Source organism: Erythrolamprus reginae, chromosome 9, assembly GCF_031021105.1.
Source record: "Erythrolamprus reginae isolate rEryReg1 chromosome 9, rEryReg1.hap1, whole genome shotgun sequence".
In the NCBI taxonomy this organism is placed as follows: domain Eukaryota; kingdom Metazoa; phylum Chordata; class Lepidosauria; order Squamata; family Dipsadidae; genus Erythrolamprus; species Erythrolamprus reginae.
The window spans coordinates 54,670,910-54,691,108 of NC_091958.1; the positions used below are offsets into that span (position 1 = coordinate 54,670,910).

The following is a 20,199-nucleotide window of genomic DNA, read 5'->3' on the forward strand; positions in this document are numbered from 1 at the left end:
TCTTAGTGGGTGGGATCAAGAGGCTGCGGCCTTCTTCCAAGCTAGGGGTAGGCAAAATCGGCTCTTCTATGGCCTGTGGACTTCAACTCCCAGAATTCCTAAGCTAGCATGATTGGCTCAGGAATTCTGGGAGTTGAAGTCCACATGTCATAGAAGACTCAACTTTGCCTACCCCGTCCCAGGGGGAAAGCTAGAAGCCCTTCTGCGCAGGCGCGCACCTGCCCGCGCGTCCATCCGGGTCCTCCGCCCGCGGTTGTCCGGGTGGTTGCCATGGAGCCCGACCGGAAGTTAGGAGGTGGTAGGCCCAGCGCGCTTGGGGGAGGCGATTGTGGTGGGGTTTCTCCGCCCGAGACCCTCGTCGCGTCGCCGGCATGTTGCGGAGCCCCAGCGAGGCCGCGGCGGAGCGGGAGTCGGTGAGGGCCGGAACGGGTGGGGTGGGGGGGACTACACCTCCCATCATCCCCAGCCAGCTAGAGGGGATGGGGGGCACAGGGAAGTGCTGGCAAAGGGGATGCGGAGCCTTACTAAGGAGGGTTTCTCCCCCCCAACGGAAAGGCCGGGGTTGAGTGGTGTGGGGGGACACTGCGCGGAGATTCACGTGAATTGGGCTCATTCCCACATGACGAGGATCCCCAGGCGGGGTCCAGAAGATCTGGAGCTGCCCGTCCCCACTCCGGGCCTTTGCGTCTCTTTAGAAAGCCGGGTTGGAAATCCGCTGCAGAAAGGCCATTCTTCCTCCGAGGCTTCGGATCGGGAGTCCCATGCTGCACTGCACTCCGGGCTGTTGGGTGGGGAGGTATCTCCCAAGGACAACTCCCCCCATGCTGACAGGGTTTGCTCTCTTTTTTTATATACAAGTGGCTTTAATATAAAACAGAGAAAAAGACACTTCTTATGCAAAACTGGTGATGTTACCTAGTTGGTTTATGAAACGTCTGAACGGAAAGGACCCCCTTCAGAAAGGGACAAAGATCCTGTGGTCCTTTCCAGCATTGATGAAATTACCTAGTTGGGTAAAGAAATGTCTTCAAGAAAACAACCAAGGTCAGAGAGCAGCACCAAGGACAGCAACCACCATTGATTTCCCTAACCCCACCTATCCATCCTTCCATCCATCATTGCCTATCCTATCCTACATATTTCTTTCTATCTATCATCTACCTATCATCTGTCTGTCTCTCTATCCTATTTCTTTCATATCTCTCTCTCTCTCTCTCTCTCTCTCTCTCTCTCTCTCTCTCTCTCTCTCTCTCTCTCTCTATCTAGATACCTATGTATCTTACATCTATATTTTTTCATCTATACCTACCTACCTACCTACATCTATCTATCTACCTACCTACCTACCTATCTAATATATTTCTATCTATACCTATCTGTCTTATATCTATATTTCTTTCATTGTCTATCTAGGTATCATATGCCTTTGTTTCATCATCCATCTAGCCATCAATTATCTATCTATCTTCTATATTAATACTAGACCAACAATCAAGTAGTAAACAGCCCAACCAAGGAAAGCTCCCCAAAACACTGACAGAGCAAGCCACTAGTATATACAAATAGAGAGCAGCAGAGAGCAAACCACTAGCAATGTAAACAGAGAGTACTATATATGTAGCTGGGTAATGAAACATCTGTGAGAAAACCCCAATCTTAGAGGGCAACAAGGACCCCATGCATTCAATCTTTTATAGCTGATTGTTCCAGACTGTAACTTGCATTCTGTCACTGGCCTCCTCAGCTGGCCGACTACCATCACAGATGGCTGGTGGTGGATAGATAGAATCCCAGCGACCGATAGGTCCCATAGAGTTGGCCTTCTCCGGGTCCCGTCGACTAAACAATGTCATTTGGCGGGCCCCAGGGGAAGAGCCTTCTCTGTGGCAGCCCCGGCCCTCTGGAACCAACTCCCCCCGGCGATTAGAACTGCTCCCACCCTCCCTGTCTTTCGTAAACTACTCAAGACTCATTTATACCGCCAGGCATGGGGGAGTTGAGATAGCTCTTCCCCCTAGGCCATTACAAGTTATGCATGGTATGTTTGTGTGTATGTTTGCTTTTATAATAGGGGGGTTTTAGTTGTTTTTATTATTGGATTGTACATGTTGTGTTTATATTATTGTTGTTAGCCGCCCCGAGTCTGCGGAGAGGGGCGGCATACAAATCCAATAAATTATTATTATTGTTGTTGTTGTTGTTCTAAGCTTCCTGAGAAATTTAGATTGATCAGCCATCTCAGGCTGAAGGGTCTAAGTCTAGTATAAAAGAGTAAGAAAACCTCAGAGAAACAGCTGCCAATCAGAATTGATCTTACTGATGGATCCCTCCTTCCACCTCAGTGAATGCCAACTTCATAAAGTTATTTTATACCACACTTCAGGATGAAATTTTATAATAATTATGTCTTTACAGGCAGAAGATAATTTTCTTGCTCTGACCTATGATTCTGATACAGAAACAGTAAGTTGGTGTTAGATATCTTTCAATTGTCTCATTTTCTATACATTAAAAATAAGTTTTTAATCAAACTACAGTAATTTGGTTTTGTGTTTCATGTTACTTTAAATTAAACTAGCAAACTGTTTGGAGACCTATCTATGATACGCAAGCTAGGCAGAGAAAATTTTGTAGCCAATTCCTATGTCTGTTTGTTTTCAAATTCCAAACTCTTTCTGAGCATTTTTCTGCCTTTTTGAACTCTGTGGCCTTCAAACACTGGGTGCTCTTGTAGCCATAGGATTCCAATAAATCTGTAAGAGAATTGTGCTCAGAAAATAGAATTCATCCACGGGGAATTCACCAAGAAAAACGCCCTATAATAAATTTGTTTGTTTGCTTTACAGACACTGAAGAAGAAAATGTCTTGCAGGCCTGCAAAGTCAAGTAAGTGTCATATCACAACATTGGTTGACCTGGTGTCCTTGATTTGATTTTCTTTAAAAGAAATTGATTTTGTTATTTTCCAATTGTATACCCATACCTTTTCCCATGTTTCCATATTTATCTCTTTTCCAAAATTCTTGCACCAACTGATCATGTTGTCTTTCAGTATCCAACCTATCGTTCTATAATTTATTAAATATTTATATACATTTCCAATTAGTTTTCCTTGATTTTGAATTAACAATTTACCTAACGTATCGTTTTCTTTTCGAAAAATATATGTTTTGATATCCTTTTGATATCTAGAACTAATCTGCGCATACTGCCACCAATCCAAATCAATACCTACTCTTGTAATTCTTGTTTCGTTCTCAGTTTTAATTGATTATCTAATAAATCCCTATATTTCCATACCTTCCCATCTTTTAAGAAATTTGGATGGGAAAATCAGCATGTTTTCATTGTACGAACTCCTTTTTGTGGAAAGGGATTGAGAGGTAGAACTCGCTTCTGGGAGAAGTGCAATGTTTTCTTCCAAAAATTTAAAGCGTTACACCGTTCTTTCAAAACATGTCACATTTTTGCTACCTGTATTAAGAGAGGCCCACTCTGCTACGTGTTATGCAGCACTTACTTTCTATACATGCGTGCCCATGATTCTGAATTATGTTTTAAATTTCCCCCCGAGATGCTAAAGAGCCCACTCATCTTGTACCAAAATGAAATGTTAGCATCTTGCTTCCTTTTAAAAACTTTTAACCTTGGGGTCGGGGTTTTCTTTTGGTCCTCCTTGCAGGATCTCTATATACCTCTCACACCAGCCTCCATTCTAAAAGGACTGGATTTCTGCGGACGTTTAAAAGCGCAGAGAGTAAACGTTTTGAGAGCCCCTTAGTGAAAGCCTCGAGGCAGCATTGGCGTGGGCCTCTGAAGCAAGGTATGAAATACAGTGATCCCCCGAGTTTCGCGAGGGTTCCGTTCCAAGACCCCTCGCGAAACTCGATTTGTCGCGATATAGCGGTGCGGAAGTAAAACACCATCTGCGCATGCACGCCCTTTTTTTTCATGGCCGCACATGCGCAGATGGTGGAGTTTGTGTGTGGGCGGCAGGGAAGACCCAGGGAAGGTTCCTTCGGCCGCCCAACAGCTGATCTGCTCCGCAGCGCGGCAGCAGCGAGGAGCCGAAGATGGGGTTTCCCCGTTGCCCAGGCAAAGGGGAAACCCCAAGATCGCTTGCCGCTTGTCTGTTCGCCCGCTCGCCCAGCCGCTCCGCTTGCCCGTTCGCCCGCCCGCCCGGCCGCTCCGCTTGCCCGTTCGCCCGCCCGCCCGGCTGCTCGCTTGCCGCTCAAGAGCAAGAGGGGGAGAGATAGAGAAAGAGAGAGAAGGAAAGAAAGAGATGAGAGAGGGAGAAAGAGAGTGTGAGAGAGGAAGAAGCAAGATAGAGAAAGAGAGAGAGAAAGAAAGATGAGAAAGGAAGGGAGTGACGTCATCGGGTGGAAAAATCGCGATATAGCCTTTCGCAAAGATCGAGATCGCGAAACTCGGGGGATCACTGTATTTGATCTTCCTTTTAACAGAGCATTGCGGAACCCAGTAGAACTAGGGTTAAAATCCAGATTAAAAGGTCCGGTTAACATGTTAGCCAGGAGCTGGATTTGCACAAGGAGGGTACATATGCCCGGATGATGGCATTGTCTTCCTTTAGGAGCCATGGTGGTGCAGTGGTTAGAGCAGTGATTTTCAACCTTTTTTGAGCCGTGGCACATTTTTTACATTTTAAAATCCTGGGGCACACCGCCAACCAAGAGAAAGCAAGACCCTCCCTTTCCCTTGACCCCCAACAAATGGTACTCAAGGGAATCCTGCCTGCCTCAACTCGAAGGAAGGAAGGAAGGAAGGAAGGAAGGAAGGAAGGAAGGAAGGAAGGAAGGAAGGAAGGAAGGAAGGAAAAGCACAGAGAACATAAGAACCTAAGAAGCATGTGTGGAGGTTGAGACTAGTGTCGATAGCTTGAGCTCACGGTTCGAGGCTGCAGTGCTCCCGGGAATTGTTGGCCAGTGAGGTGCCGAGAGCCAGAAGAAGGTGACCCTAAGGTGCTGGGGGGCGAACCGGCCCATGTCAGGGAAGCAGTAATGCAGCTCCATTCTCCTCTTCACTAGCTACCTGGATGACCCACTCCAAGTCCGACATTGGCATCAGAACTGCTTTATCCCCTCTTGCCGGCAGCACCCCTGAGTATCTCAAGGAAGCGTTGGGGATGAAGAAACCGAAACACGCTCGCTCTGCCAGCCGTGGTGAGTTTGGAGGCTTGGCACTTTGACAACGGGGGCATCTCTAAGCATAGGTCCCACAGAGTTGGCCTTCTCCGGGTCCCGTTGACTAAACAATGTCGTTTGGCAGGTCCCAGGAGAAGAGCCTTCTCTGTGGCGGCCCCGACTCTCTGGAACCAGTTCCCCCCAGAGATTAGAACTGCCCCCACCCTCCTTGCCTTTCGTAAACTCCTTAAAACCCACTTCTGCCGTCAGGCATGGGGGAATTGAGGCATCTCCCCCGGGTCTATACAATTTATGTATGGTGTGTTTGTGTGTATGTCTGTTTTAATAACGGGTTTTTAAAAATGTTTTTAAATTATTAGATTTGCCATGAATTGTTTTATTATTGTGAGCTTCCCCGAGTCTATGGAGAGGGGCGGCATACAAATCTAATAGATAGATAGATAGATAGATAGATAGATAGATAGATAGATAGATAGATAGATAGATAGATAGATAGATGATTAGATTAGATTAGATTAGATTAGAAGATAGATAGATAGATAGATAGATAGATAGATAGATAGATAGATAGATTAGATAGATAGATAGATAGATAGATAGATAGATAGATAGATAGATAGATAGATAGATAGATAAGATTAGATAGATAGATAGATAGATAGATAGATAGATAGATAGATAGATAGATAGATAGATAGATAGATAGATAGATCTCACATTTGAGTTGCATTCAGACTTCTGGGTGATGGTCTCAACCTCAGCACCAGCACCAATCCCAGAATTTTTAGTCCATCATACCCTGTTTTCCCCCCAAATAAGACCCCCTGATAATAGTCGGGCTTTTGAGTGCATGGCAACAAGGCCAAGCGCTTATTTCAGGGTTCAAAAAATATAAGACAGGGTCTTATTTGGGGGAAAACACGGTAGTTGCCAACAGCTTGAAAAAACACGAATGAACATGTGTGAAAGCTTGGCAACAGATAGGATTATATGGTGTTAAAATACACTGGGAACACTCAAATAACATACCGTACATTCTAGATCTGAATGAATGAAATATTCTCATTGATTACTTTGTTCTGTACCAAATTGAATGTGCACAACAGCAGGTGAAACTGATTGCCAATCAGCATTGCTTCCTAAGTGGACAGTTTGAATTCACAGAAGTTTGATTTACTTGGAGTTATATTGTGTTGTTTAAGTGCTCTATTTTTCTTGAGCAGTGTATTTTATCCCTGCCATTCTTTTCTAGGCTATGTCCCTGGGACTCCGGACTACAAGGAGAAGGAGGATATGTACGACGAGATAATTGAGCTAAAGAAGGTCAGAAAAATAACTCCTCCTCCGTGTAAATGAACAGCACGTACTTTTGGGGAAACTTTAGTCCGCACCCTTTTTCCTTTGAAGGCCTGGTCTTCCTGGCTTTCTGGGAAATGTTTAAAAGCAATTTAGGGCGGGAGGGACCTAAAGATTTCCTAGAATCCTGGGAAGGAAAAAGGAATGAGAGTCTCTGTTGCCGCCTTGTAAGAGACCTTTTCTCCTATCCCCTCACCTCGCTCAAGGGTTCTGAAAGATTTCTTTTCTCTCCCCCATGCCACCCCACCTTCCGTGGTAAGACAATCCAAGCTCAGAAGTCCGAAGCGGATCGGATGAAAACTAAACTTCGGCGGGTGGAAGAAGACAACACTCGGAAGGACAAACAAATTGAGCAGCTTTTAGACCCTTTCAAGGTAGGCAGAGGGTCCCTTCCGATGGATCTTTTGTCATCTGACCACCGAGCCTGCTGCTTTCTGTTCTGTCAGGCTCTCTGGTAGAATCCTCCCAAAAATTCACAGGTACAAATTTCAGACACACACACGTTTGAAAATTCAAAACAATGTTCTTTATAATGCAAATTCCCTTAACCTAAGCCCTCTTTTGGGATAGCCAAGAGCACTGGTCTCCAAACAAACTGGTAATTTGTACAAGTCCCTTATCAGTCCTGTGATACTTAGCTTGCAGCTGTGAGGCAATTCACAGTCCTTCTTCTTCCACAAAGTGAAACACACTTTGCTCTGGTTTAGTTTCAAAGCGGGGGAAAAACAGCACACGAAAGGTCAAAGTCAGTAACGCAGTCACGAAACACAAGGATCAGATAATCCTCCACAATGGCCAAACCCACAGGCTGCTCTTTATAGCAGCCTCACTAATGACCACAGCCCCACCCAACCACAGGTGGCCTCATTTTCTTTGATAATAATCTCTCAGTTGTTGCTGCCTATGCATCGCTCTCCGCATGCGTGGCTGTATCATTAACTCTTGTTCCGAATCCAAGGAGGAGCTAGATAATTGATCTCCTTCTGAGCTGTCTGCCCCACTCTCCTCCTCCCTGTCACTCATGTCTTCTTGGTCAGAGGAGCCTTCATCATCAGATTCCACCGGGGGGGGGGGCAAAACAGGCCTGCTGTATGTGTGGATGTCTCCCCCACACCCACAGTCCTTGGGGCAGGAGTAGGGCCAGAGCGAACCACAACACTTTCTATGTTCCTGGGGCTGAGTTGGCAGGGCTAGCCTTGAATTCAGCCAACTGCAAAACCCAGGAACACACATTTCTCCATGGTGGCAGATACCGGTAACTCCGGTGTAGGATGAAGGTGGAGGTTTTGTTTTCCGAGTTTATGGGCTGGCTTCCGAACGTTTCATTATCAGGCTGGGTAACATCTTCAGCGGAATCGAAGGGACGTCAGTGTTGGTGTTCTTCTGCTTATAATGGCGAACCTCCATCATCCCACATTCATTCTCCAGTTCACTAATCAGGAACCCTTATTGTTTTGTGTTTTTCTTTTCCAGTATTCTGAATTTAGCTGGGTACGGACAGAACAGAAAAATGAGAGCAGCTTGGTAAATGCACCTTTATTTATTTATTGATTGATTGATTGGATTGGTATGCCGCCCCTCTCCGTAGACTCGGGCCGGCTAACAACAGTAATAAAAAACAGCATGCAAATCCAATACTAAAACAACTAAAAAACCCTTATTGTAAAACCAAACATACATACAAACAAACATACCATGCACAAATTGTAAAGGCCTAGGGGGAAGAATATCTCAGTTCCCCCATGCCTGATGGCAGAGGTGGGTTTTAAGGAGCTTACGAAAGGCAATTCTAATCTCCGGGAGGAGTTGGTTCCAGAGGGCCGGGGCCGCCACAAAGAAGGCTCTTCCCCTGGGCCCCGCCAAACGACATTGTTTAGTTGACAGGACCCGGAGGAGACCCACTCTGTGAGACCTAACTGGTTGCTGGGATTCGTGCAGCAGAAGGCGGTCCCTGAGATATTCTGATCCGGTGCCATGAAGGGCTTTATTTTTCATAATCAACACTTTGAATTGTGACCGGAAACTGATCGGCAACCAATGCAGACTGCGGAGTGTTGGTGTGACATGGGCATATTTGGGAAAGCCCATGATTGCTCTCGCAGCTGCATTCTGCACGATGTGAAGTTTCCAAACACTCTTCAAAGGTAGCCCCATGTAGAGAGCGTTACAGTAGTCGAGCCTCGAGGTGATGAGGGCATGAGTGACTGTGAGCAGTGACTCCCGGTCCAAATAGGGCCGCAACTGGTGCACCTGGCGAACCTGGGCAAACGCCTCTTTACCCTCTCCCTTCTGTTCGCTTTCCAGAACTAGGAACATGCAATAAAGAGGCAACCTCTTCTTTTCTCTCTCTCTTTCTCTGAATAGATCATAAATGGTTTGAAGCAGAAGATTCTGAGGCTAGAACAGCAGTGCAAGGAGAAAGACAACACCATTAAGTATGGAGAAGCTGTCAAATATTTTCTCCTGCCTCTTCCTTCTTGCAGAAGTTTTCCAACAACAACTTGGTCATTTGCCTGTGGGACAACTGGCCACTGAGTTCTCCTGCACTCATGAAAACCGAATGCAGGCTGGGAGGGCAGAATTGGGAAATAATGTGTTCTCTTTATGTATTTGTTTTGACTTATATCCATTTCCCATCCGTAAGGATCTGAAAGTGGGATCTAGTTGTCATTTAACATTGATAGCAATCCATCTGTATACCGGTACTTAAACCTTTAGGGCAGTGATGGTGAAGCTATGGCAGGGGTTCCACAGGTGGCACATGGAGCCATATCTGCTGGCGCGTGAGCCTTTGCCCTAGCTCAGCACCAACATGCATGTGTGTGCTGGCCAGCTGATTTTCGGCTTGCACAGAGGCTCTGGGAGATCGTTTTTGGCTTCCAGAGAGCCTCCAGGGATTGGGGGAGGGTGCTTTTAGCCTCCCCTGGCTCCAGGGAAGCCTTTGGAGCCTAGGGAGGGCGAAACATGGGCCTACTGGACTCACCAAAAATTGGGAAACAGGCCAATTCGGGCCTCCGGGGGGTGGGGGAAGCTGTTTTTGCCCTCCCCAGGCATTGAATTATGGGTGTGGGCACTCACGCATGTGCGCTAGCACACAAGCATGTTCTTTCAGCACCTAAGGAGAAAAAGGTTTGCCATCACTGCTTTAGGGGCTTAGCTTCTGTCTCTGTGTATTGTGACAATTTTTCTCCTTCTGTGTCCGTTTCCCCCAAAGTCAACTCCAGGCAGACATGAAGAATACCAACATGGAAGAAATGACGGTCGCTCTGCGTACTTCCTACCAAGAGGTATGAAAAATGATTTGGAAGGGAGAAACGACATTAAAAACATTCGGTTAAACGTTGCTTGCTGCAGTTTGGTGGGCTGAAGGGCTCTGTCTATGCTCATGACCTCCCCCCAAAAATAGGGGTGTCAGTAACCCTGACGTCTTTCATGCCAACTAGCTATGCAGAGATTGGCTTCTTCCACGCCTGGTTGATCGTAGAAGAATTTGCCCAGAATGGTATAAGGACTCCTGATTTGAGTAATGGGTTGGGGTAGACGACCTCCAAGGCACAACTGCATGGATCTTTAAAAAAAACCAACCCAAACCCCATTCACAACTGCTAGTAACCTTTGTTTTATCTTTTACATCATGCAATATCATATCTTGGTCACCCGAATATTCTTTTCTCTGTTGGTTCCTCTGATGTATTTTTTTTTTTTTGGTGAATGGAGAACCCCTTTTGCTCGTGATATGTTAGTTGGAGAAAAGAAAAAACAGCATACAGTGATACCTCGTCTTACAAACGCCTCGTCATACAAACTTCATGATACAAACCCGGGGTTTAAGATTTTTTTGCCTCTTCTTACAAACTATTTTCACCTTACAAACCCACCGCCGCCGCTGGGATGCCCCGCCTCCGGACTTCTGTTGCCAGCAAAGCACCCGTTTTTGCGCTGCTGGGATTTCCCTGAGGCTCCCCTCCATGGGAAACCCCGCCTCCAGACTTCCGTGTTTTTGTGATGCTGCAGGGAAATCCCAGCAGGGGAATCCCAGCAGTGCAAAAACACGGCAACAAAAGTCTGGAGGTGGGGTTTCCCAGCGAGGGGAGTCTCAGTGAAATCGCAGCATCACAAAAACACAGAGGTCCGGAGGTGGGGTTTCGAGGATTTCGGTGTGATTTCACTGATGCTCCCTTCGCTGGGAAACCCAACCTCCGGACCTCTGTTGCCAGCGAAGCAGAAATCAGAAACCCGGAGGTGGGGTTTCCCATGGAGGGGACCCTCAGGGGAATCCCAGCAGCACAAAAACAGGCGCTTCGGCTGGCAAAAGGGGTGAATTTTGGGCTTGCACGCATTAATCGCTTTTCCATTGATTCCTATGGGAAACATTGTTTCATCTTACAAACTTTTCACGTTACGAACCTCGTCCCGGAACCAATTAAGTTTGTAAGACGAGGTATCACTGTATTCATGAAACGGCATCCTTCTGTTTGTGGTCCTCGCCAGGTGGGTTGACATTCTCTCTCCTTTTCAGATCCGGCGCCTCCAGAACCTGCTGACCCAGTCAAAAGTCGCGCAACGGAAGTACGTGCATTACTTTGGGTTTTTCTGCCTGTGCTTAGCTTTCTACTGGCTAGTTCTTCGCTAACTTCTGTGCAGGAAGAGAAATGTAAACCTTTTTTTAAAAAAAATATCAAAAGGCCGTTGGCTAAGTGTCGTTCTCTTTGTTTAGCTGGGTTAGCAGACTCTGTTCTTCTAATCCCCATAAGAAGCTGTCAATTTTACCTTTAAAAAATAGTAAAATTAATATACATATTCTCCTCCCCTTCCTCATCGCTGTTCAGAATGAAAGCTGCCTGGCTGATTGATTTGATTATGGGCTGTCAACTCAAAGCAAATCTTAGATAATTCTGTGTCCCGCGCAGGACAAAGAAAGGGCTTCCTGAAGTTTGTTATGTCTCATTCAAACCTAAATGGGGATGGGGAAAAAAACCCCAAAGGAATTTACCATCACAAGGGTAGAATCCATAGAAGATTGACGGCAGAAAAAGACCTTCTGGTCCACCTAGTCTGCCCTTATACTATTTCCTGTATTTTATCTTAGGATGGATCTATGTTTATCCCAGGCATATTTACATTCAGTTCCTGTGGATTTACCAACCACGTCTGCTGGAAGTTTGTTCCAAGCATCTACTCCTCTTTCAGTCAAATAATATTTCCTCACGTTGCTTCTGATCTTTCCCCCAACTAACCTCAGATTGTGTCCCCTTGTCCTTGGGTTTCCTCTTAAAAACATTTCCCTCCTGAACCTTATTTAACCCTTTAAAGTATTTAAATGTTTCGATCATGTCCCCCCTTTGCCTTCTGTCCTCCAGACTCTACAGATTGAGTTCATGAAGTCTTTCCTGATCAGTTTTATGCTTAAGACTTTCCACCATTCTTGTAGCCCGTCTTTGGACGGCAGATCGCTTTTTCCTCTGGTGCTGAAAACATGCGCCCATGCGCTATTGCAGGTGTCTGCATGCCCACAACCATAATTCAATACCCATGTATGCCCCCCTGCCTTGCCCCTGTGCAGAGCCCCCCCTGCTCCCTGTTTCCCGACTTCCAATGGACTCAGTAAACCTGTTTTTCACCCACCCCAGGCAACAGAGGCTTTCTTGCAGCCTGGGGATGGCGAAAATAGCCTCCCCCAGCCCCCCTAGGTCCCCCTGAGGCCAAAAGCTCCCTCCCAGAGCCTCAGCCCAAGCCAAAAATCAAAAAAGGACAACAGCTCACGTGCTGGCAGAAGTCTGGATCAGCTGGCTGGTGGAGTTGAGCTGGGCAAGGAGAAATGGCTCTGCGTGTCACTTCTGGCACACGTGACATAGGTTTGCAATCACAGCTCTAGGAAAACCCAAAATCCAATGTTTCATTTTGATGCGAAAAAGCCTCCAGGTGGATTGGGAGCATCTACAGTTCAAATGCTGAGGGAGCAAACCTTGGGAAGAATTGGATTTTTGAGTTGCATTTTGCAATTAAAAATAAACTCCCACCCACCCAACTGCCTGGTTAAGAGTCTGCGGAGAGGGGCGGCATGCAAATCTAAATAATAATAATAATAATAATAATAATAATAATAATAATAATAATAATAATAATAATAATAATTTGGGAAGTCCAAGCAGAAATGTTTTTCCCTGCGGGCTGCCGGTTGCTAAAATAAAAAAATAAAGACTGAATATTAAAAGTGTCTATAAGATCAGATGAAAGATTCAGAGGAAAAGATTGATTCCAGCTCAGGAAGAAGAAAAGGGCCTGTGCAATCCAAGGACTATCGGCGGATTGTGGTGCTCAAGGTAGCTTCGTGGAAATGTAGAGTTAAGACTTCATTTTTGTTCCCCGAATGTCACTCGCAAAGACAGAGAAATGCACCCGAGGGCGGGAAGGGCCAGAGAGATTGGGGCTTTGCAAGTTCAGCTCCTGACCTCGGACCCTGTCTTGTACTGACCTCCTTTTGGCTTCATTCACATGTTGCCTGAAGCAGAAATAAACAGGTAATACCTTACTCTCACAGGGGGCCACAGGCAACTCTAAATATTCTTTAGAATCCTGATTCTAAGTATTAGTTCACAAAATAGTTAACAGCATTGTGGGGTTGAACTTCTTAAGTATCAGTGCATTTCTTTCCTCCCTTCCTTCCTTCCTTCTTTCCTTCCTTCTCTTCCTTCCTTTCTTTTCTTCCTTCCTATATTCCTTCCTTCTTTCCTTCCTTCCATTCTATCTTCCCACCTTCCTTCCTTCCTTCCTTTCTTCTTTCCTTCCTTCTCCTTCCTTTCTTTTCTTCCTTCCTTCCTATATTCCTTCCTTCTTTCCTTCCTTCCATTCTATCTTCCCACCTTCCTTCCTTCCTTTTTTCCTTCTTTCCTTCCTTCTCTTCCTTCCTTTCTTTTCTTCCTTCCTACATTCCTTCCTTCTTTCCTTCCTTCCATTCTATTTCCCACCTTCCTTCCTTCCTTCCTTCCTTCTTTCCTTCCTTCTCTTCCTTTCTTTTCTTCCTTCCTATATTCCTTCCTTCTTTCCTTCCTTCCATTCTATCTTCCTTCCTTCCTTCCTTCCTTTCTTTCTTTCTTTCTTTCTTTCTTTCTTTCTTTCTTATTTTCTTCATATTTTAGAGGCATTCCGCAAATTATTAAGATGTCTACTGTTACATAGTGCCCCCAATGAGCCGTGCAAAATCCAGGCATTGCCCCAAGGAGCAGAATTTAGTATTGTATCTAAAATTCAACCCAGGAGGAATATATTAGAAACAGTAAACCAAGGTACCCTCATGATTTCAAACGGAAGCTGTCATCTGGATGTCAGGGGAGGGAAATCAAAATTAAGGCAGACTCGCTTTACTCGATCATCAGAAAGCTTAGAATGTCCATATTTCCACAAAGGCAGACGGTCAAACGTAGGGTAAAGGAGGGAGCGAGACACGGCCACGTTTTGTATTGCCACGGCAGCTGTTTGTTTTTCCCCCTCTTTTTCGAGCCTAGAGCTTCTGAGAGCCCACAACAGAAGAAGCTCAGCAAGGCCATCTTCCAGCTGTCCGAAAGGATGAAGGAGCTGCAAGACCAGAACGAAAGGCTGAAAGCAGACATGGACCACGCTCTGGGCAGCTTCTTCTCGTCCAGCCAAGCCAAAAGTAAGCATCACTCTAACCAAGTCTCCAAAAACAGTGTTTCTCAAACCTTGGCCACTTTTAAGGTGGACGGTGCTACAGCCGCCCCGAGTCTACGGAGAGGAGCGGCATACAAATCTAATTAATAATAATAATAATAATAATAATAATAATAATAATAATAATAATAGCTCTGCTGGCCGGGGAATTCTGGGTATTGGAGTCCACTCACCTTCAAGTGACCAAGGTTGAGTTTTAAGTTTAAGTTTATTTTGATTTGTATGCCGCCCCTGTCCGAGGACTCGAGGTGGCTCACAGCTCAAAGTGTTGGTTATGACCTATAAAGCCCTTCATGGCCTCGGACCAGAATACCTCCGGGACCGCCTTCTGCCGCACGAATCCCAGCGACCAGTTAGGTCCCACAGAGTTGGCCTTCTCCGGATCCCGTCGACTAAACAATGTCATCTGGCGGGACCCAGGGGAAGAGCCTTCTCTGTGGCGGCCCCGACCTGGAAGCAACTCCCACCGGAGATTAGGATCGCGCCCACCCTCCTTGCCTTTCGTAAACTCCTCAAAACCCACCTCTGCCATCAGGCATGGGGGGAATTGAAACATCTCCCCCAGGCATATTTAGTTTATGCATGGAATTTTTGTGTGTATATTTGCTTTTTAAATAAGGGGTTTTTTTTAGAGATTTTAAATATTAGATTTGTTATACATTGTTTTTATCATTGCTGTAAGCCGCCCCGAGTCTACGGAGAGGGGCGGCATACAAATCTAATAAATAATAATGATAATAATAATAATAATAATAATATGCACTTCTAGCATTTACAACCATCACCTATCAACCACTACTCCCACACCCGTGCAAAGGTGTCTTACATTTTTATATATTTATCAACCAATCAGGTTGTAGCATATTTTGTTGACTCACAATGATTCAACATTCTTTACGTATAATGGTCATTACAATGATTACAGTGCTTCCTCCTGAAATAATAATAATAATAATAATAATAATAATAATAATAATAATAATATGCATTTCTAGCATTTACAACCAGCACCTTAGCCTTAGCAGCTGCTGAGCCTTGGTCCTTTGTGTGTCTCTCTCTCCCATTTTGAAAATTGAATTCCATTTTCTCAGATTACGTTGCTCGCCAGAGGCAGAAACTGCTCCAACTGATTTCTGCTGGGGAAAAAGTAAGTGAGAGTTATTTCCGGAGTAAGTTGTCTGCTAACCCATGTTCATTGGGACTGTTGCATGGCGCAGTGGTTAGAGTGCAGTCCTGCAAGCTCTTTCTGCTGGTAACTGGCTGCTGGCAGTTTGGCAGATTGAATCTCAGCAGGCTCCAGGTTGACTCAGCCTTCTGTCCCTCCAAGGTGGGTCAAATGAGGACCCAGATCGTTGGGGGCAAGAGGCTGACTCTCTGTAAACTGCTTGGAGAGGGCTGTAAAGCACTGTGAAGCGGTATATAAGTCTAAGTGCTATTGCTATTGCTGGAGAATCAGAGGTCCAGGACTTCACTATCTTAAATACTGATACAGTGGTACCTCGTGATACGAACCCCTCGTGATACGAACACGGGGTTTGGAAATTTTTTGACTCTTCTTACAAACTTTTTTCGGCTTACGAAGCCACCGCAGATCACAAAATGGCGCTCCGCTGGGCACCGCCACCCGGCTGTCACCTTTTAAAACAGCCGGGGGGCTTCTCGGCGTTCTCTCGAACCCGAACCCAAACTTTTCGGGTTCGGGAGGCCGCCGAGAAACGCCACCGCCCGGCTGTCACCTTCTGAAACAGCTGAGGGGCTTCTCGGCATTCAGGTTCGGGTTCTGGAGGCTGCCGAGAAGCGCCTGGCTATTTCAGAAGGTTATAGCCGGGCACCACCGCTCGGCAGAGCACCGTTTTTGCGATCGGCAGCAGCGTTTTCGGCCGATCTGGCGGCTGGAAAGGAGGTGGGGAATCCCAATAGGGAATTCCATGGGCGGAGCTTTGACGTCACGAAGACGTCCCCCCGGCTGTTTTAAAAGGTGACGGCCGGGCGGCGGCACCCAGTGGAGCGCCCTTTTGCGATTTTTTTTCTTTTTGCACGCATTAATCGCTTTTACATTGTTTCCTATGGGAAACTGTTTCGTCTTACAAACTTTTCGCCTTACGAACCTACTTCCGGAACCAATTAAGTTCGTAAGACGAGGTATTACTGTATCTATTAGTGGGAGATGATGGTTTCAGGGTGCAGGATTAGCTGACCTTGCCATCTTTTGCGAGTTGGCCTGGATCATGGTTTGCTTGTGAATTACAGGCAAAGCTTAGAAGCCACTGATCAGGATTGGATTTTGCAGGGCACCCGAAAGGAGAAATTTCATGCCCGGTTCCAGCACCAGCTTGTTCCTAACTTTAGAAAGCAAGCGGCGACTAACGGCTCTGCTAATTTTTCCTTTTCCAATCTGTCCCCTTTGCTCTCCTTGGACTACAATCCCCATCATCCCCAGCGGGGGGAGGTACAGGATCGGAAAGGCTGCATATTGTAGAAATCCTGCTTAGGTCCTTTTTCCTCCCAGCTGAACTGCTTTCCATTAAAGCGTGTTTCATTTTTTCTGGCGCTTCTAGCTCATTAGAGAACTAGAGAAGGAGGTTATTTGCAAAAGGAAAAACAACAACGTTTCCAGGTGATTCGACGTTTCTTATTTTTATTTTTTTTTCCCTTGTCTTCCAGGAAATGGAGGATGGGCTGCCACCTTCAGAGGCCAGCAGGGCGCTGTTGCTTTCTCCCACAGATTCTGAAGAAGTGGATCACTCCGTTGCTAAGGAATCCGATCCCCCAGAAGTGCGCGAAGCTCTCGGCAAGAGAGGCCATATCCTCCTCCTTGAGAATCAGCTGGCAGTTAAAGAGTTAAGTTCCTGGGGCTCAGCCAACAAACAGCCTGACTCCCATTTATTGCAGATTTGGGGGGAGAATCCATCCAACTTTTCTCTCCTCCCCCTCCCCATCCTTTCTCTATCTGCCAGTCAAAGATGAATAAAGTACCCAGCCTTAAAAAAAAACTGTTTTGAATTCAGGAAGTACAGTGATACCTCGTCTTACAAACGCCTCGTCATACAAACTTTTCGAGATACAAACCCGGGGTTTAAGATTTTTTTGCCTCTTCTTACAAACTATTTTCACCTTACAAACCCACTGCCGCCGCTGGGATGCCCCGCCTCCGGACTTCTGTTGCCAGCAAAGCACCCGTTTTTGCGCTGCTGGGATTCCCCTGAGGCTCCCCTCCATGGGAAACCCCGCCTCCGGACTTCCGTGTTTTTGTGATGCTGCAGGGGAATCCCAGCAGGGGAATCCCAGCAGTGCAAAAACACGGCAACAAAAGTCTGGAGGTGGGGTTTCCCAGCGAGGGGAGCCTCAGTGAAATCGCAGCATCACAAAAACACAGAGGTCCGGAGGTGGGGTTTCGAGGATTTCGGTGTGATTTCACTGATGCTCCGCTGGGAAACCCAACCTCCGGACCTCTGTTGCCAGCGAAGCAGAAATCAGAAACCCGGAGGTGGGCTTTCCCATGGAGGGGACCCTCAGGGGAATCCCAGCAGCACAAACTTCCGTTGCCAGCGAAGCACCCGTTTTTGCACTGCTGGGATCCCCTGAGGCTCCCCTCCATGGGAAACCCCACCTCCGGACTTCCGTGTTTTTGTGCTGCTGCAGGGGAATCCCAGCAGGGGAATCCCAGCAGCGCAAGAACAGGTGCTTCGCTGGCAACGAAGTTTTAAGGAGTTTACGAAAGGCAAGGAGGGTGGGGGCAGTTCTAATCTCTGGAGGGAGCTGATTCCAGAGGGTCGGAGCCGCCACAGAGAAGGCTCTTCCTCTGGGTCCTGCCAAACGACATTGTTTAGTTGACGGGACCCGGAGGAGACCAACTCTGTGGGACCTAACCAGCCGCTGTGATTCGTGCGGCAAAAGGCGGTCTCGTAGATACCCGTAGATATTTATTCTACCCTCGTAGAATAAATAATTCAGATCTGAGTTGTAAGTCCTCTTTTTAAGGTCGGTTGTAATTTCCAACAGTCTCTAAGTGAGGGCTACTATACAACCAGCGGTGGGCTATGAGCTGGAATGCTAAATTGCGCTCGCCGCAAGGGTTTTTTTGATTCTGTGCATGCCGAAACACGGGCGCACCTGCGGCTCTGTGCGTGATTTTGTTGCCTCCACAGGGCTGGCCTCAAGCATTTACGAGCCGCGGTGGCGAGCGCAATTTAGCATTCCGGCTCGTAGCCCACCACTGTGTACAACGCACCTCAGCGAGCATCTGTCGAATCACAGTTCTTCCGAATATCAAGACCAGGATTTGATTAATCTGTCTTAAAGGCAGGTGGTGCAAATGATCCATGTCATTTTTCAGCAGGGCAGAAATCTGGCAGCTGAAAGAGAAGTTGAGAGACCTGGAAGAAAACCAAGAAGCCACCTGTAGACAGGCTGGGATTGATGTCCCACCACCTCCAGATCAGGTAAAAACAAGATCTTCTCCCAACCATTTAATTTGATTGGTGAGCTGCAGTTGTCTAATATTGACCTGTTGTATAGAGCGCTGGTGAGACCCCATTTGGAATACAGTGTTCCCTCGCTTTTCGCAGGGGATGCGTTCCGAGACCGCCTGCGAAAGTCGAATTTCCGCGAAGTAGAGATGCGGAAGTAAATACACTATTTTTGGCTATGAACAGTATTACAAGCCTTCCCTTAACACTTTAAACCCCTAAATTGCAATTTTCCATTCCCTTAGCAACCATTCAGATTATTACTCACCATGTTTATTTATTAAAGTTTATTTAAAAAAATATTTATTAATAGCAGATGAAAGTTTGGCGATGACATATGACGTCGTCGGGTGGGGAAAAAACGCGAAGTATTTTTTTAATTAATATTTTTGAAAAACTGTGGTATAGACTTTTCGCGAAGTTCGGACCCGCGAAAATCAAGGGAACACTGTACTGTGTCCAGTTCTGGAGACCTCACCTACAAAAAGAGATGGATCAAATTGAAGGGGTCCAAAGACGGCTACAAAAATGGTGGGAGGTCTTAAGCATAAAACGTATCAGGAAAGACTTCATGAACTCAATCTGTCTAGTCTGGAGGACAGAAGGAAAAGGAGGGAAACGATCGAAACATTTAAATATGTTCAAGGATTAAATAACCCATGTTTTTCATAGGAAAGTGAACCCAAGAACAAGGGGGCACAACCTGAGGTTAGTTGGTTAGTTTTTCCTGTATACGTGATTGAAGAAGAAGAAGAAAATTTTTTTACCACCACCCCCTAAAAAAATATCTGAGGTCAGTTGGGGGAAAGATCAGAAGCAATGTGAGAAAATATTATTTGACTGAAAGAGGAGTAAATGCTTGGAACAAACTTCCAGCAGACATAAATCCACAGTCACTGAATTTAAACATGCCTGGGATAAACATAGATCCATCCTAAGATAAAATGCAGAAAATAGTATAAGGGCAGACTAGATGGACCAGGAGGTCTTTTTCTGCCATCAATCTTCTATCTTTCTACTCCCTGCTTGTTCTAGGCTCCAGATTCATCGTCTGTGCTGTGCCCTTTGTCTGGCGCTGATGGTTGCAAAGCCGGGAGGGAAGAGGAGGAAGAGAAGACCGCAGCCCCGAGACCGCAGCCCCGAGTTCGGTCTGCCTTCAGGGCTCGTGTCGCACAAGTCCCCCTCGAGGAACGGTACGTCGGAAACGGGTGGTTTTTAATGCGGCCTCCATAAGCAGAGTGGTCCAGCAGGCGACTTGTGGAGTTTTTCAGTCATTCAGGTCATGGTTTCCGCAAAGGTAACTGGACTTTCTGGTTTTTCTCTGAAGATGTTTCGCTCCTGGTCCAAGATGCTTCTTCAGTTCTGACTGGATAGTGGGGGGATGGAAGGATTTATACTCCTTGCAGGCAGAGCTGGTCATTTGCATCCTTTTAGAGAATCCTTTTTTTTTTTCATATATTTTTTATTAAATTTTATTACAACAAACAAACAAAAATACTTAAAGGAAAAAGTGCCCAACACCA

At 46.1% G+C, this 20,199-nt stretch overlaps 1 protein-coding gene across 10 annotated transcripts in view; it reads left to right on the forward strand.

The window, feature by feature from the left end:
- Nucleotides 1–270: 270 nt before the first annotated feature.
- The window catches only part of IQCE (IQ motif containing E), a 29,190-nt gene continuing 9,261 nt past the window's right edge, over nt 271–20,199 (forward strand). For 6 of the 10 annotated variants that reach the window (XR_011559865.1, XR_011559864.1, XM_070761285.1 and 3 more), the window contains exons 1-16: nt 271–413; nt 2,416–2,463; nt 2,847–2,886; nt 3,683–3,823; nt 5,046–5,180; nt 6,415–6,485; nt 6,779–6,892; nt 7,992–8,042; nt 8,883–8,953; nt 9,733–9,805; nt 11,038–11,087; nt 14,024–14,172; nt 15,299–15,354; nt 16,872–17,047; nt 18,544–18,649; nt 19,712–19,869. Coding sequence is in view for 7 of the 10 variants with exons in the window: in XM_070761285.1 (XP_070617386.1) it covers nt 372–413; nt 2,416–2,463; nt 2,847–2,886; nt 3,683–3,823; nt 5,046–5,180; nt 6,415–6,485; nt 6,779–6,892; nt 7,992–8,042; nt 8,883–8,953; nt 9,733–9,805; nt 11,038–11,087; nt 14,024–14,172; nt 15,299–15,354; nt 16,872–17,047; nt 18,544–18,649; nt 19,712–19,869 (1,481 nt within the window). In the remaining 3 variants the exon portion in view is untranslated. The remainder of the gene's footprint in view (nt 414–2,415; nt 2,464–2,846; nt 2,887–3,682; nt 3,824–5,045; nt 5,181–6,414; nt 6,486–6,778; nt 6,893–7,991; nt 8,043–8,882; nt 8,954–9,732; nt 9,806–11,037; nt 11,088–14,023; nt 14,173–15,298; nt 15,355–16,871; nt 17,048–18,543; nt 18,650–19,711; nt 19,870–20,199) is intronic. The other 4 variants (XR_011559866.1, XM_070761288.1, XM_070761286.1 and 1 more) reach the window with 2 other exon arrangements.